The 18,185-nt window shown below is 36.8% G+C and overlaps 1 protein-coding gene across 1 annotated transcript in view; it reads right to left on the bottom strand.

Moving 5' to 3' along the window:
- Positions 1–502: 502 nt before the first annotated feature.
- The window catches only part of PDGFC (platelet derived growth factor C), a 199,943-nt gene continuing 182,260 nt past the window's right edge, over positions 503–18,185 (bottom strand). Inside the window, exons 4-6 of the mRNA XM_032413063.1 lie at positions 13,462–13,669; positions 8,450–8,667; positions 503–1,998 (exon numbers count right to left, since the gene is read on the bottom strand). Coding sequence (XP_032268954.1) covers positions 1,882–1,998; positions 8,450–8,667; positions 13,462–13,669 — 543 coding nt within the window. The 3' untranslated portion in view covers positions 503–1,881. The remainder of the gene's footprint in view (positions 1,999–8,449; positions 8,668–13,461; positions 13,670–18,185) is intronic.

Genomic DNA, 18,185 nt, shown 5'->3' on the forward strand with positions numbered 1-18,185 from the left:
GCTACCTCAGGCACATTGAGTCTGTGTGCCTGATCAATTCATGCTCATCCCACTTAATATCTACCACTGAAAATGAAGACAGTGGGAAGTTACAGGATTTTTTTTTCCAGTTTCGTACTGCCATATAATCGATTGCTAAGCATTTCATAAATCACATAAAACTTTCAAGTCGGGTGCAATTTAATTTACCAGAAATCAGTGAGAAAAAGAAAACCACTCCAAAACACCGGAGACAAGAGACAGGGAAGCCTCAGTGCTTTTCTACCTGTCTTTTGAATTGACACAGACCTTTGCATAATGGAAATCATGGTTTACACGAAACTTGATCTCTTTCACTGTCTTGGAGTTCAAGAGACAAATCTTGCGTGCACATGCATGCGTGCGCACACACACACACACACACACACACTCCGTTTCTCCCCAAAATAGCCACATTTTTTTTAATTTGGTGATTCAATACATTTTTAATTCAAATAGTCACCACATAAACCTAGGCACAACATTAAGCATTGTACAAGCAAAGTATTTTACTGATTTTCATTTCAATTGCCAGAAAGTACAATAAGTGAATTGGTTAAAGGATATACTTCTGTACATAAAAATATCCATGTATTTATACAAGGGTATGGAACAGAGTTTAAAGATAATAAAACCAGAACATCACAATAAATAGGATGTGTTCCTACAAGACAGCAGAGCACGCTTTGTCAGTAAGCTATCCAGTCTCTTTTCAAGGTGCTTTTTTCTTCTGAGCTAGGCTCACACTCCCCAAAAAAGGGCTAGGGTTTAGTCACGACTGGATCTGAATGCCTACATTCATATGTTGCTTTTTATTTGCATCTCCAAAAACAGGGGTAGAAGATACGATCATTTCTTTTCAAAAAGTCTTTGCGACTTATCAAATTCTATTGATTTCCCACTTCGGTATTTTAAAATGCAGATTAATCTAAGCTCTAGCACCGTATGAGAACGAAATACGTGTATTTTTGTCAGAGCAACAATATTTTATATCATCTTTGTTCCTCTGGCTATAACAATTCTGTTTAGAAAAATTTACCATGCTAAAAATAGTTGATCTAGGTTGTCATAAAAAAGAATATTAAATACCTTTGGTAAAAATAGATATATTTAACAAGATTAGAAAAGCAAACAGTTATAATGTCAAAAGGAGAATATAAAAATGTACACAATAAAACAAATAAACCAACTTATAGGTAAAGTGAAGATAAGGCCACTCTTCTTTTCAGGTTTGTGTCTTCCAAACCATGAATGTAGTTCTCTTCTTCTAAATGGTAGAAATTTTAGTAAGAAATATGGAAAATCCAGTCTTTCCTATCAGCATGACACAAGTTTGATTCATAGCAACATAGTTCCTTTTTAAGAACCAAATTTGTAGAACATAGGACACTCTGGTTTATATATGTGAATCTAAGGAAACAGTTCCAGATTTCTGTGATTTTAGGCCCAGGACATGGAGCTTGAGAGTTAAGCAAGGCAACAGAACCAGCTGCTCATCTGCACACAGTTTTTCTTCCTGTACTGACATTAGCCTAAGCTGTACGGAGACAGCCGATACACAACGCAGCTAGCTGAGTAAGGACACGGTAACTCTGTAACTAGCTAGCGACGGGCAACATTTCATTTTTTTTTCCACGACCAAAGACCTCTTCTCCCGTCTTTTGGGCCTCCCCTCGAAAGAGCTGTTGCACAACTTCTAATTCCGTTTGGTGTCTCCTCTTTTAGAACACTCTGTAACTCCTGAAGATGAAAGGTCCCTGAAGCAAACAACTGAGATTAGGGATGGGAGATAATGCGCAAGTTCTAGAACAGATCAGCCACGGAGCCTCACTGCCCTGGGAGAGGCTGTGCGTGTGGATGCGGTTATCCTCCCGTGTGCCCTCGGCACACACAGTCACACTCCTCGTGGTGCTCCAGGGCCACGTCCGTGAGAGATTTATGCAACCCCCGCACACCACTCTTTGGTCTCAACTGAAGGACCTGAAAAGGAACAAGGTATAAGCCATCTTTAAAATCAGCCAACATCTGTTAACTTCTGATTTCATGGACAAGAAAAATTTCAGGAAAGACTCTTGCGGCCCAACGAAGACTCTGACAAAATTTTGACTTCTTCCTAGTGAAGGCATCATGAACACACTCCCCCACCCCTCAGAGAAATCCTAAATGATCATCATCCTCTCACGAAAGAAAGGACGTTTTAATACCAGCCACTCGGAAGGACGCTGCCTCCACACACAGAACAGTCCTTAGGTTGAAAGTCTCACTGCGTGCTCTGCCTTTTACGCCCCTGATAATACTGCAGAGAATTTCACCCTGATTGAGTATTCTGAAACCGCTACTGCCTAGTCTTTTTTCTGTTTGTTGGATTCTTTCACTCATTCATTTTTTCACACATGTAGTAACAAATATTTATACTCGAAGTGATACAAGTACTGCAATGCCGTGGAAGGAAACACGATCACTCTACAGCTGAGTTTGCTCCATTACGCCACTCATTAATTTTCTTGGCTACGCTTCAAGTCCTCTATAAACTTGATGAGCTGGATTAGATGTACTTCATAGACATCAGCCTCCGTCACAGCTAACTTTGTGCAGCTGGATCCTACTGTGCAGTATACGGAGGCTGAGCGATAATAACGATGATGCCTCTATTAAATGAAGTTAATGCGCAGTCTGGCTTTTTAATAAAAACATATAGCAAAATAGACACCGATACTAAAGATATTTCTTCTTAACACTGTGACAGGAGGACACAGCTACGTATTCTGTAAAAGATTATCTGAAGTATTTGGTAAGAACTACCTATCCAATGTGTATTTGTGCCTCTTCTAATAGGAACAATAAGGTTTCAGGAACTGTGTTTGTTCGGATTATGAACAAAGACCAGAGCACATAATAATACGAGATCGTCTAGTTTCTCTGCTCTCTGGGTAGGACAAAGATAACTTCATAGAGCAACTTCGAAAAGATACCCTTCCTGGAAACGTTCTTTAATCCAAAAAGACACAAGTCAAGTCTTATGACTGTTCCATTTGCAGATTTAAAAGAGACAAGTAGAGAACGTATACCACATTTGGAGTATGGGGTCATATCAAAGGCTAATCAGCTAACATTTTTTGAATGCTTACTGGGTGCCAGGCACTGTAATAATGTTTCTACATACTTTAACTCACCAGAATTCTATGAAGTAATTTACAATTATTACCCTGATTTTACACATGAGTGAACAGAAGCTTTAGAGAGAATAGGGACATAGCCAGTATTTGTACTTTGGCTGAAGATAAATTATTGAAGTCAGAGTGATAGATAATAATTTTATAAAGACTCAATATATTATTAGCCATATATTCTACTTATTTAGTAACTTTCTTCCTAGAGAGATAAACTACAAAGTCTTGGAATAACCATGAGAAATAGGAAACTTTTAAAGCAGATTTTCTATTACATTCACAACTCTAGAATAAAAATTACTAAGACTATATTATTTTAACATGAAACTACTGAATCCTATCTTAAGTGTCAGGACCTGACTTACTGTTTTGAACAACTTGAGGTGGCATCAAAACTTACTACGCTTAAGATACTGGTGCTATCCCTTATCAAACTTCTGGTAAAAACTGTCTCTGGAATGAGGCCGAGAGGCTAGATAAACTGCAATATTGGCCTAGCCAACATCTTTAATTCCTATCTCCGCTTGTATACATGCTCCCAGTGAGTAGGGGAAAAAAGTGACTATAAAAGGTAAGGGTTGGAGAAGCTACCATATACAGTCCTAATAGGCAGCCATGCCAGGCTACGATCCTACAATTGTCCTTTCCTCTAGAAGTGCTTCTGTCAAGATGCAGTCACCCAATAAAAGTACCCCCAGCCATGATGGCACTTCCACCCCCAGTCTTCATCCACTGATACTTGTGGAGATTTACAAATAGCAGAAGAATCTCATAATATTCTAGTGATACTAAATCTTAGTTAAGACATCCTAATACATGGGAGGGGGCTTAATTAGGGCTTTCTTTCTTAATTTCTTTCCAAAGTTTGGTTTTGACTTGGGAAGAGAAAAACAGATTTAGAAAATGACCAACAGGTCCCAGATAACACGAAAGAAGACAGTTTTCAGGACAGAGTTTATGACACCATAAAAGAAAGAAGGCAGGAGCACATCTCACACGATTTTGAGAGAGAGGTTGAAGCTAAAATTACAAACCCATGAAAAAATAATCCAGGGAAAAGCTGAAATCAGAGAATGTGGAAGAGATTAGATCAGGTACAGAAAGAACCATCAAGAAATAGATGAACGTACAATACTGCCTACATTGGGCAAACAAAGTGCCATTAAATTTTGGGTGCCACAGAAGCTTGGGGGGTGGGACTCACGACTAGAGAAAGGCTATTGAATTATATACTTTTTACCCAGAACAGATCTATGCAAGAAGAGTAAGACCAGACTTCATGTTACCAATATATATATAAACAAGGTGAAAATCATTAGGCTAATTAAGGATGGAAAAAAGGAACAAATACAATTTTATTGTCAGAGTATCCTATAGATCTTTTTGCCTGAAAGGAAATACTCGTCCTACCTCTGGGCAAAAATTCATTAAATCTTTATTGATCATTTGCCATAATCAAAGCCCCGGGGGGTGGGGTGTGATGAAGATGAGTAAGAGAACAGCTAACATATACTAAGGACTTGAAATGTACCAGACTGGTTCTAAGTGTTTTGTCAGCTCCTTGAATCCTCCCGATAAGGTATGAGCATTAGGTGTTCACTTTACACATGAGGAAATGGGAGGCATAGGAGATGAAGTCATTTGCTCAAAGTCCAACAGCTGGATGCCAGGCTTTGGAGTCTGTTTTCTTAAGTACTACACTGTAATGCACTCTTTGTTCTTAATTCTCAATTTGGTAAAAACAAATAGAAATAAATAATAATTATGAAAGAGCAAAAATTCTCTCATCAAGATATCTCTAAAGTTCTACACATGCACAGAAGATGGACTAGTTAGGCTAGGACGGGCAGGAAAGTAGGAAGTGTTTCAAGGAAGGGGCAACACCTAAGTTCATACATATGTAAAGCTCCTCTCTTGCTTTCTGAAAAATCCTATTTGGGAGATAGAAAAATCATTAAAGAAATTGGGGGGGGGGGAGAGCAAAGATGGCTTCCAATAAACAGTATCTGGTAATCGATACAAAAGCAGTAAGAATCTATTAGTATTAAGATTATGCTATAATATCAAAACACGTAACAATAACATCATCCTATATATTATGAGCCTTTTAATTTTCTATACTTATTTTCAGCACAATAGTTGAGCCCACTTTGAAAATGGCAAAGGAACCAAAACAGGGAATAACTGTAATATTTGTAGTAACACGAGGAATATAATTCAGCTTAATAGTTAGGGAAGCTGGTATAATAGAGACAGATGAAGGAGAGAAAAATTAGAATGTCTAATTCAGTCTTCTCCCTGAGGTGGAATAATCTTCAAACTGAAAACTGGAATAGTAGTCATCAAAAAGAATTAAGGCCCAAAATAGGCTTCACTTTAAATGAGTTACATCTCTAGATCCACATTAATGGTATTCAGTGACTTAATGATTTTAGAACTACTTGAAATTATGTTTAAAAGTAATTTCACTTATTTTTTTAAGAGTTTATTGATTTATTTGATACAGAGAGAGAGAGAGAGAGCACAAGCGGGGGAGAGGGGTGGAGGGAGAGGGAAAAACAGACTCCCTGCTGAGCAGGGAGCCCGATGTGGGGCTTGATCCCAGGACCCTGGGATCATGACCTGAGCCGAAGGCAGATGCTTAATCGACTGAGCCACTCAGGTGCTCCAAAATAATTTCACTTATTTAGGAGTAGTAGTACTAAACTCAGAACTTACTTCCAAAACATAGGACTGAGAAAAATTTAGGCCTCAGAAATGATCAATGACACCAAAGAAGTAAGCCCTTTTTTTTCAGAAGGTAATTTGTTAACAAAAACTTATCACAGAAAAATTAATGATTTCCACAGAGCATTATAAAAAATGAAGACATGATTGTTACTGGAGATATTTATGAGAAATGTGGAGTATTATATTTCCACACGCACATGCATTAGAGATATTTGTGGGAAACTTGTACTAGGTGGTCACACAATTAGATAAACACCCCTACTTGTATGTGTGTACATACAGGTCATGCATACATAACCACCCCACCCAAAGACTAAAGAATGGAGTGATGTCATTCTGGAAGAAGGCCATTGAGTTTATAAGCACTTCCCATGGTCTTTCCTCACACAAGAGTTTTATCTGAGATACTAAAACAGATGTCGCATACTCTCTGGCAACTTTCTTAACAACCCTAAAGCCAATGTTATTTGAAAAGAAATCTGTAGGTATAGGACGGAGGAGGATACACTTGACCTAAGGACTGAGTTAGCTGACTAAAAGCAAGATGTAGCCTCAGCATCTGGCAAGCTTATTTAAAAAAGCTACTATGACTAGTCTGGGTTTTGTAGCTCTTAGGATGGTGGCTATAAATTCAAGAGTTGTTGGCTAAATCGGGGTCCCCAGATACACTGTATTTAATAGGGGCGTGCTTTAGAAAGTCCACAGTGAGGGGCGCCTGGGTGGCTCAGTCGTTAAGCGTCTGCCTTCGGCTCAGGTCATGATCCCAGGGTCCTGGGATCGAGCCCCACATCGGGCTCCCTGCTCAGCGGGAAGCCTGCTTCTCCCTCTCCCACTCCCCCTGCTTGTGTTCCCTCTCTTCTCGCTGTGCCTCTGTCAAATAAATGAATAAAATCTTAAAAAAAAAAAAAAAAAAAAGAAAGTCCACAGTGAGATGATTTTAGGTGAGAAAAGATCAATCTCGTTTAATTCCAGTTCTCATCACAGCCTTTCACAGTCACAATCATTTCTAATGCCTGCTTCGATTTTAAGGCATGTTATTGAGTCTTTTTGGAACTGCCATATTAAGGGTTTTTTCTTGACTCTCAGATTCCTGGTTCACAGAGTAGAGGTAAGGCCAGCCTCTGAGCACCGCCTGGCTGCAGCAACCTGAGCCACCAAGCTCATGATTATCTCCTTCCTGAAAGGGGAGTGGAGACTGTTCCCAGCACAAGGATCTTTAGAAGCATGGGGTGCAGAAATGAAAGTAGAACATGAATAATGGTGGTAAACAGTCTTTTTTTTTTTTTTTTAATCACAGACTGCCAGTTTGGGATGTGACTGTCCAAAAATGGCAATCTACTGATTGTCAGGGAATAACACAGCTGGGAAAAACCTGAGAGGTTATCTTATTTTACATTTATTTTAACTGAGTTTAAGTATCCTGTTGATGGTTACAAGTTAATAGTAGATCTAGGATGGATTCCTTGCCTATTGGAATCCAGTGCTTCTGTCCCACTTTATCAGCTGCCAACACAATATTAGTGAAGGGTGGGTCAGCCAAGTCATATAAAGTGCATTTTATGCACTGGGCAGCTTCAGATTGCCTAACAGATTAAGAGTTTTATTGATGTCCTTATGCACATGAAAAATCATTTTATTGGTGAAGCAGATATTTATTCTGTATTATTCTTTGGGGCAGTGGAAAAAATACTAAGTAACGAGATGAAGTTATACCGAAATGAAGTCAGAAGGGCCGATTTCGGCTTGGTATAATGTAAACATTCTGTAAAAATTAAGGTTGCCTCATCAAGAATGTTTTGCTTCCTGATGTATGAGTGCTACACGATGCTGCTGGAGAAAGGGTGGGCATAACTGGGGATATTCTAGCACTAATGAAAATTTGGAGTAAGTTCTAAGGTTCTCAAGGTCAATAATTACTAACATTTAGTATTTATATTTTCTGAAGAACAATGATTACTAACATTTAGTATTTATATTTTCCTTAACTCCACACAGAATAAAGAGATGAAAGGAATCCATAAGAGGTTTAACGTGCTATCTGGGGCAACAGGAATAATAGGAAGATTGGTACAATTACGAATATGTCTTCTTGGGATTTATGTTCCGTATTGCCCCAAATGGAAAAATAAATATCGAAGATCTCCTTTCTCCAACAGAGACAAGTCTGACTTTAAAATATTTTCCCTTCATATTTTGAAAAGTGTCAAGTTGAAAAGTTTTACCCATTCTTCCCCCCCCTTGCAGAACACATTTGCTTTTTGGTACGACAGATGAAAACGTCACTGACCACCCGTGTCATACGATCAGAGGACAAGCTTCTCAATCTTCAATGCCTGCGTTTTTGAGTTCAAGGTCCTCATTAAAAAAAAAAGAAAAGAAAAAAAATGAAAACACGAATTATTTTGTAAACCTTATTTGTTCTTTTCCCATGAAGGCTACATCTCTCTTCCAAACAAAAATTCATTTCAGATACATGGTTTTGTTATTTTTCTTAAGACACAGAGGAACCCGAGAAGAAAAGGTCTACCTACCTCATGATATTTTTTAGTGACTTTGCTTGGGACACACTGACACTCATGGCAGTTGTGGAGACAACAGGCACAGTTTCCCCCACAGCGTTTAACCAGGAGACAACCTGGCCAGAAAACGGTGTCGGTTCTCTTTAGTTCCTCCCTCACGGACACCGAGAAGTTCCGCGGCGTGCAGCTGTACAGCCTTACCTCCTCCTTCAGCAGGTTCAGGTCCACCACTGCGTGGCGTGAAAGGAAGCAAAGACAAATAACATGCTCATGCCCTGAGCCTGAATTTATTCCATCAAGATCCTTCCAGAGAGAAATCCATTTCACCAATACGCCCCACAAGGTCCCTTCTTACTTTAACGAGGTTTTGGGGGGGGCTCTGCAGCTCGCAGTTTGGACTTTCATTTTATAGTCAACAAAGCTTCATTATGACTTACTGACCATTAAAGAGATGCCGTTGTGCAATATTAAGAACAGAGCCAACGAAACAGTTGAGAGCTATAAATAGGAAACTTTATAGAGAAAAAGAGGGCTACACCTTTTAACCCTCGTAAAAAAGTAAACAAGGAGAGCACTGGAGGGAAGAATAGAATGTAAAATGATGAATGCTTGGATTAAAAAACAAATGCAATTTTTAAAGGGATTTAGAAGCTCATGCAATTAATGAAGAACAACTTACAGAAACTTGCTGCCAGGATTTTACATAATTTTTCTGGCAATGAGACTCAGAAAATGCAAAAAGGGCATGAAGGAAATGAATTTTTGAGGACAGCTGAGTAGACCATGAGTGAAAAAAATGATACATTTTAAAAGGGCTGAGGTTGCTGAAAACCCCTGCTTCCAGTGCCCTGAGTAATTCATAATGTTTGAAATTCAGTTTAACTAGGCTCCTTCAGATTTCTATTCTTCTCCTTCTAAAGGAGGGAAGAGATGTCTACTTTATAACGATTATCTCTATTCTTTTAGCAAGGTGGTTAACTATGCAGTGTTTTATTCTTTAAAAGAATACCTAATTGTGAAGACCAAACAAAAATATCCTTTCATCAGATTGTTGTAGGAAATTCTCAAAGAATCTTTGTTTTTAACTACAAAATGATACTTGCCTCAGTTAATTTATATCAAAACAGCATGTCATACTTAATATGAATTTATATAAAACATGAATAGTACTTAAGTATCATATCCTATAATTTTAATGTCTGCTTTATAACTTTGCCCTTTTTTTTCCTAGAAATAGTCAAATAATAGCAATTCCAATAAATTTGAAGAGTTTTGGATAGCATACAATTCATCAGAACTTTTTCTTCAAAAAGAAAGATTTTATTAAAATTTGGAATATTATCTAAATAGAATAAATCTGGTTAAATACTTTTCACTAATATTGGAAACATTATAAACAAGAATTGAAAAAAAGAAACAAATTTTCTGGTTAAAGAGGGCTTCAAGTAACAATAAACACTCTGTACTCCAGTTTTAAAAATTAAGTGTCAATATTTGAAAATAATTTTAAAATGATAAGGTGATTAAGAATCAAATGCTTGTTTTCTTGTTGCTTGTTTTACAATTCTTCATTTACTTGTACATGTGATCAAGTTTTTCTAAAATGTCAAAGGAAGCCACTGTAAGTATTTGCAAGAAATAGAGGATAAATCATGCACATGCAATTGTAAATTATAAGCACATGTCAACTATACGGTTGACTAAAACCTTGGTCAAGTATAGGGAAACACCAAGGAAATGCTAATTCCGTAGGTTCATTTCAATATCTTATTTAGCTAAAAAATTACTTTTTTCCAACTAAATAGAAAATCACTGTTTTGAGTATTTAAAGATTTCCCTTTCATCTGAAAAATGATCCCGTGAAAGGAAAGCTTTTAAATATTTAAGAGGAAATGAGTTCATTCTTTTGAGTGCCATAAAAGACCAACTTATCTCTAATAAAAGTAATGAGATAATTGAGTTAAATGATGTCACATATTTCACCTGATTTCATTTGGCTGAACTAATAGTATATGCACGTACTGCTCTTTCACTGTTAAAGCTGTATATGAGTTTATCTGCATCTTTTCTCTAGAAGTTAATATCTAGGCAAGAAGGGTTTAGAAAGTAGAAAACATGCACATACATACAATACAAAAGCCAGCTGCCAAGATTTTCAATGCTTATTTAAGATTTATACCTCTTTAGAACGTGAATGAAGCTCTCAGCTTTCAAAGGATATTCATCTACCTCAGTTTTAAACACACTATTTCATGGAACTGGAAAATGAGACAGTGTATGTTCACTTTAAAATGTTTACTTAACCACAATAAAAGGTTAGATAGATTTCCCCAGTGAACTGAGTTATGATACCTGGTACAATGTGAAAATTTAAACACACTTGCAACTTAGCTTCCACTCATTTATCATGTTTGACACAACAGTCAAAAGTCCTTTTTAAGTACTGGGTAAGCTTGACTTAGAAAATAAGGTATTTTCTTTTTCTGCAGTAGCAAGGTATGAATGAAAACCCTAAGCCAGAGGAAGAAAAGGAAAACACAAAACAAAAACACTGAAAAACCTTAATGCAGTACACACTGCAAATACAATTAGGGATTTTCAATTTGGCATATCTTATTTGAAATATAAGCTTCCTACTCCCAAGGCTTCAAGCTCATCTAAGCTTCATTAAAATAAGTCATGTGACTATAATTTGATGTCACAAATTCTCCAAACATTGTGCAGAACTTCTGGGCAAGAAAAATGAAAAAACAAAAAACAACAACAAAAGAAAAATATCAAAAAAGAGAAAGATCATGTCCAACACATACACACACACACACACATATTTTTTTTTTTTTTTTTTTTTTAATAACTTAACTATAGTCTTATGGAGGTTTCCCTCTGTAAAGTATTTGAAAAATAAAAAATCAGTGTTTGGGTTCTTTACTTTCTTTCTGAAACTACTTCCTAAGACAACACATGCATTAGTTTGCCTTTCTAAAAAATGAAGATTTTGAGTATGGCAGCAATTAAAGTCGTTTTTCCTAATGCAGATTTTCTTGTTCAGATTCACCAATATTGCAAGTTTTACTAAAAAAGCTAATACTGACTGAAAAAAAAAATCATGGATACACTTTGCTTCGTTAGTTGCTCATTCTTTTAAGATATTCAGGTCAAGGATATTCTATTACTGTAATGCAATCTGAGGGTGGTCTTTCTAAGATGAATGTGGTAACATTGTGATATGTTTATTCTGTGGAAAATCAATTTCGATGTCTAATTAGAAGCTTTTAAACGTTTTACTCCTTGTTCCTTTGTAGAAAGACTCTTGGGAGGGGAGTTGGTTTTGTCTACATAGATGTTATCCCACACCTGCATTTTAGTTTATGTAGAGTTCCAAAAATATACACTGCTTTTCTCACACTTACTGTATGCTTAAAAAGTTAATAGTTTTGGCAAACTGCAAAGGGCTTCAATTTGGAAAGTGCTAAATGAATATTTGAAAGATCTGGTTCAGCGCTGGATGCTTTTAAATACAAGCTAGCCTCTGGCCAAATCTTCACTGAGCACCAGGTGGAGAGGTGCAGGCATAAAGGCATGGCTAGAAGGGAGATTTTTAGGCTCGAATCCTGAGATCAGCTGTCAAAAGCAAGATCTGAGCTTTAGAACCTGGTTTACTCCCTTTGCTTTTTCCAGATCAACATGATAATCTACTTCAAATCTAACAAAGGCTCTATTCACAAGTGTTTCAGCTAGCCTTGCAGATCTTCATTTTCCTGTTCCTAAGTGGGAGGGAAGGGAAGTGTTCATAAGTTATTCATCAAGTTATTCATCAAGATCAAATCTTATAAATATGTAACAGCTTTCAGCATCTGGACAGGATTCGGCTGCCCATGCACTTGAACACCAATTTCAAATATTGCTGAAAGGAAACCACGTCTATTGGCATAGCAAAATACCACGGCTGGGCAAGTCTGGACATGACCTGCTGAGATTAAAAAGCCCTTGATCCAGTAGGGTTGCAACTCTTCTCAGGAAAGGGCAGGAATCGGGTTTCTTTCTGACAAGATTTAGAAGACAAGTCTGGTGCAATCTGCCCTTGTGAATTGCTCAAACTAACAAAATACTGTTCCTTCCATATAAATTCTCCAGACTGTCATTCCATTCTCTAGATCTACCCTGTTTCTGAGAGCCTGAAACAGATTCTTTGAGTGCATTATAATTAGCCAGTTATTTCTATTACTGTTTCATTTGTGTCTGATATGGATACTTTCCAATCCTAATGTTACTGGGAAAATTAGCTAACCTTAGGGAAGACTCGGTTAATGTTATTTCCAATTTCTTGATCATATGGAATTAAGTTTAATTATCAACACTTTCACTCTTGAAGGGAGATACGCTCATAGGGTCAAGTGATCATTTCAGAGGCAAATTTATAGAGAGAAAAATTATCATGGTATGGGTACCCTTTGGTTATTCTTTCTTGCTCTGAATCCTGTCTTGGAAACTCCTAATTCTATCTTATGATGAACCCCTGTTATTTTCCATATTATTTATAGAAGTTTGTAGGCTTAGGAGATGGAAACTGATATAACCCTGACCCACGGGGACATGGCAGGTGATGATTTTTATTTCTTTCCCTTTTCTAAGGCCCAAATCTGGTTTAGCACTAAGGTAATCTCTCTTGAATCTCTAAATCAAATCAATATACCCCAAATATTAGATTTGAATGAGCAATGATTCTCATGAAACATAACAGTGGACTTCATCAAAATGATATTTTGAACTGAAGAAATGGCAAGAATTTTCAGCAAAAGTATTCCTTTTAATCTTCCAAACCCCCTGAATTACAGTTGCTTCTTTTTGTGTGCATTCTTATTTAATGTGTAAATATGCTCAAATGTTATAAAAATGGGTTGTTTACATATATCACGGAAGAATTTTAAACTCTACTCCTTAGACGCTATGGTAGAAGAATCCGGAACACTAAAATTGCTAAGAAAATTAAACGAGGTTGGTTCTAATCTGAAGAGAGAACTTACCTCTGGATTTTCTTCCAAAAACAAAAGCCTTGCCAAGAAGTTGCCAGGTTGGCCTATATAGGTCTTCCAAGTCCAACTGCCATCTGTCTGGTTCAAGATACCGAATGAGATCTTCCAAGGTACTAAAGGCAGTGACAGCGTTATTAAGCAGATCCAGTGGCAAAGCTGAAGGGGGTAACACGGAAGGGCTCACAGCCTCCGTGAATTGCTGAAAGTAAAATGAATCTTATGTTAACTGTTTTAAAAATGACAATGTATTTCTTCTGGACTTATGCATGAAGTAAGGTAAACTGAGGCTGAAAACGCAAGGGAAGTGAAATTGTATTCAACCCAAATTAGAAGTAATTGCTTTGCAAAGACTTCATGTAGATGAATTCCAATAGATCTCTGTGCAGTCAATGAGAAAGTCATTAACCTTCATCATCACAAACCATGGCGGATGTGGATATCTGTTGCTTAAAGAAAAAGGACAATGTCTCTAAGGTTCAATTAGGGACTTACAATGGAAACTATAATACTGTTTACCCAATTTTTCTTTTGTTTTTCACTTTTCATTTTCCTCAATCTGGAAACTCACCAGGTAGTTATGCAAATGAGTGTCAAATTAAAAACTTAATATAAAGTAATTAACTCATGAAGAATTAGAACAAAACATAGGTGAAAAGCCTTTCACATTGGAGAAGAACTTGTTAGTCAAGACAGAGAACACCCACACCATAAAAAATAACTTTGATACATTTGTCCATACCTTTTTTGATAAACAGGATTAAAAGACACTGGGAGAACGGCCTGATGAACGACATGTCACAGGATGAGTGTCCAGAATGTACAAAAAACCCCAACAACTCAATAGAGAATGGGCAAATTCCAGACAAGAGGCTTGAATGGCCAATCGACATACAAAAGCATGCTAAAATTCATTAGTTATCAGAGAAATGCAAAACAAAGTGAGGTATTATTTTACATACAAAAAAGGAGCTACTATTTCACATACGTGAGTTTGGCAAGGATTTAAAAGAAAGGATTGCCAAGGATATGGGTAACTTGGAATTTCTCTGTTCTGCCTGCTGAAGTGAGCATAAATTGGTACAACCACTTCAGTTGATTTAATGGATGTACACAGGATATTAGAATAAAAGATTTATATGATCCATGTCTGTGTAATTCACTTTTGAGGTTCACATCCTTTTATTTGTGCACATGGAAACATCACAGTGTTGTTTGAAATAGAGAAAAATTCAAAATAATCTAAATGCCCAGGTATAGAGCAATGGATTAAAATACATCATTTTATTTTATTTTATTTTATTTTATTTTAATTTTTATTTATTTATTTATTTGACAGAGAGAGACACAGCGAGAGAGGGAACACAAGCAGGGGGAGTGGGAGAGGGAGAAGCAGGCTTCCCACCGAGCAGGGAGCCCGATGTGGGGCTCGATCCCAGGACCCTGAGATCACGACCTGAGCCGAAGGCAGACGCTTAACGGCTGAGCCACCCAGGTGCCCCTTAAAATACATCATTTTAAACGGTAAGCAACAAATGAGACAATAATTCAATAAAAGTTCAATGACAAACCTGCCCCCACAACCACTGACTTTTAAAAAGCAGACTATAAAGGCAGGGAGTGGTAGATCAGAACTGAAATCAAAATAGGCGAAATAAATACATGAACAAGTGCTCAACTTATTTTTTCGTTATTTATTACTTCTATTTATTATTATTAATTTTGCAGAGGAGGGGAGAGGAAGAGTGTGGAATAAGACATTTATGTCAATTGATGTTCATTACAGTAGTATTTACAATAACAGAAAGTTGATAACAAATCTAAACTTGTAATATTGGAATAGTTACTTGTACTCAAACTGAAATGGTGTACAGTCATTAAAAATTAGGCCCTCTAAGAATTTTTTTTAACAAAAGGAATGCCTACAATGTAGTAAATGACAAAAAAATCCCCAAGCTATATAAATATGCCTCGATTCAATATACATAAATACATACAACACACATGTCCTATTTTTTACATTTTTACAATAAATATAGGTTCCTTTTAGAGATCCAGTAAAAGTTGTAACATTTGTTATAATAATTTTAATAACTATCATATAAACTCTTCCATTTCATCCTGATTACTTGGACCCTGGGCCAGATACTGGAAACAATGTACTATTTATAGCAGCGGTTAACTTTGTTGACATGCCTTCAGGCTTTCCTTATTACCTTTATTCTCTGCTGCATAACCCTGGGTTAATCTACCTAAAATAAGTTATCACTGATCATGTGATGAATCTGGACAAATGCCTAGAGTGATTTCTCATCTAGAGGATAAAATCCAAATTCCTTGCCCTGCACTCAGGATCCTCACAATCTGACCTCTGCTCACCTTTCCCATCTAATCCTCTACTCATCAAAGACATGCACATTTTGTTCCAATCAATCCAGTCTCTTCACTAACTACTGCACATGTCATAGTCATCGCAGACCTTGTACCTCTACCCGTGCTAAATACTGCTCCCCTTCCCCATATGCAAAACCCTCCCTCCTGTGATCCACACAGTAAATCTTTACCATTTATAATGGTCTTTCTTGAAACATGATTCATCCATGAAAATTTCATTAACAACAGGGCCATCGTTGGCCATATATCTCAATTGTGTCAATTTGAAAAAGATCCCCTTTCTGGGCTATCCCTTGGGCACATGGTTTGAAAAGCAGAAGCTGCTCTGTAAATTAGAAAGTGGACCAAAAAAAAACCCAAACCAAACCAAACCAAAACAAAACATTGTTCTCTGGGGCAGGCATATCCCCCTGCTGGGGCTCATAGCTTTATGGGTGCAGAGCCCTCTCTGCCCACAGGAAGGGGGGCATTTTTATACAACATAGTGAGCAGAAATGAATGTGGCAGTCTTGGGTCAACACTGATTTCATTCTTAAAGATCTAATTTCAATAATATCAAAAGTCTGGCTAAAATATTATTAGCACTAAGATGTTTTCAATTATTCTATCCAACTTTTGAGAGTAGAAACCAAATGTAATACATTTCTATTTACTCCCAGTATTTTTTTAGTTGTCTAAGAAATGCAAAATTTCTTTGATAGAGAGTACTATTATAGTTGATAACTATATTATGGATATAAATAAACAATTATCTAATAAAAGCTTTCAGTGTTAATTGAAATGACAAAAAAATCCCCAAGCTATATAAATATGCCTCGATTCAATATACATTTGGTACTACTGATTAAATTTATAATGTGAAAAGGTTAATGCAAATGTTTTGCAAATTTTTAAAAGATAAGCCAAAATGTATGTTTATATAAAGTGGAAATTAAGGGTCGGTAATACTCAAAGAATAACTGAGTTATTACTCATGACTATGACGATATAAAACAAATCAAACGTGTCATGATCTGCACACCGAGAGTAAATGTAGAAAGCTAAAACAAAAAGATATTCTTCATTAAAATGTCAGAGTGCAGATGTATATTTTAGGTATGATATAAAATTGTTATTTAAGCTATTTTCCATTAGACCATAATCCAAGCATGGATTGGCTTATTTTGTTTCCACGTTTATTTGAGAGTCTCTGCATAGAGCATTACTTTTGAAGCAATGAAAAGTTCCAACTGAAATCAACACTGCTGAGCTAAAAGTTCAAAGTATTTATACAAAAGAAAGCAAAACAAAATAAGCCTGTAATATTGAACAAACAAAATTCGGACACCTTGGGTTCAATGAAATATTAGAATATCAATCCCCTGAAATGACAAAGATTGGGAGAACACAACTTAGCATACATTACTGCATACATATATTGGCTGACGTCATAAATTTCCAAGTTTCTAAATATTTAAATTAAAATAAGGTAACTTATTTTACACACACACACACACACACACACACACAGACAACCACACAGCACACACACACACACACAACCAACCACACAGCAGTCCCACCCCAAAACTTGCTTCCCCTGGATTCTAAGAATCAATCTTTGGACAGAACAGAGGAAGTAGTGCTTTCATTTAAGGGCTTTCTCATGACTCTTAACCGCACCCACTGGTTCAGGGAACAACCAAGTTGTTCACTTTTGTAGTTCTGCTTTTCTAAGTTGTCTAAAGGGATTCTCAGACAAAAGGGGGAGCGATGGAAAAAAAGAAGCTAGAGGAAAAAAAAATGTCCTCTGATTTTTTAAGTTTTAATTTTTCCTCTAACCAAAAACTACTCTTTTTAGTCTAAGTCATAGCCTTTTCTCCAAGATTTAGTGTCTAAAGAATTCTAAGAATATCTTTTGTATTTAAAAATACTTATGTTGGGCTAAGTGCCTTGAGTTGAATTGGATCTGCACACTCTCCACTTCCTTTCTCTTCTATTCACTATGAAAAGAGATACTTATTACTAAGTTATGGGTTGCCCTAAGACTATTTAGTGGATGATAATGGTCAGTAATGGAAGGCATAGTTTCTCGGTGTTCTGTCACGTAAACTAAATCAACACCCTTAGTGAGCCAGAAAAAAGCTTTTCTGCCATTACATGCAGGGTAGCAGTGACAACCTGGTGACTGTGTAGTCCCAGCCTAGATGTTCAGGTATGTGACTTGGAGGGATAGATGGCGAAAGGGCAGAAGGAGATCTGAAATCTCTATGCAGTGAAGTGTCCTGTCAAACAGTGCATTTCTAAAATGTCAGTGCCATGTACAAAGAAGGGTCCTAAACAAA

The sequence above is a fragment of the Phoca vitulina genome, unplaced genomic scaffold (assembly GCF_004348235.1).
Source record: "Phoca vitulina isolate PV1807 unplaced genomic scaffold, GSC_HSeal_1.0 scaffold14, whole genome shotgun sequence".
Taxonomy (NCBI): domain Eukaryota; kingdom Metazoa; phylum Chordata; class Mammalia; order Carnivora; family Phocidae; genus Phoca; species Phoca vitulina.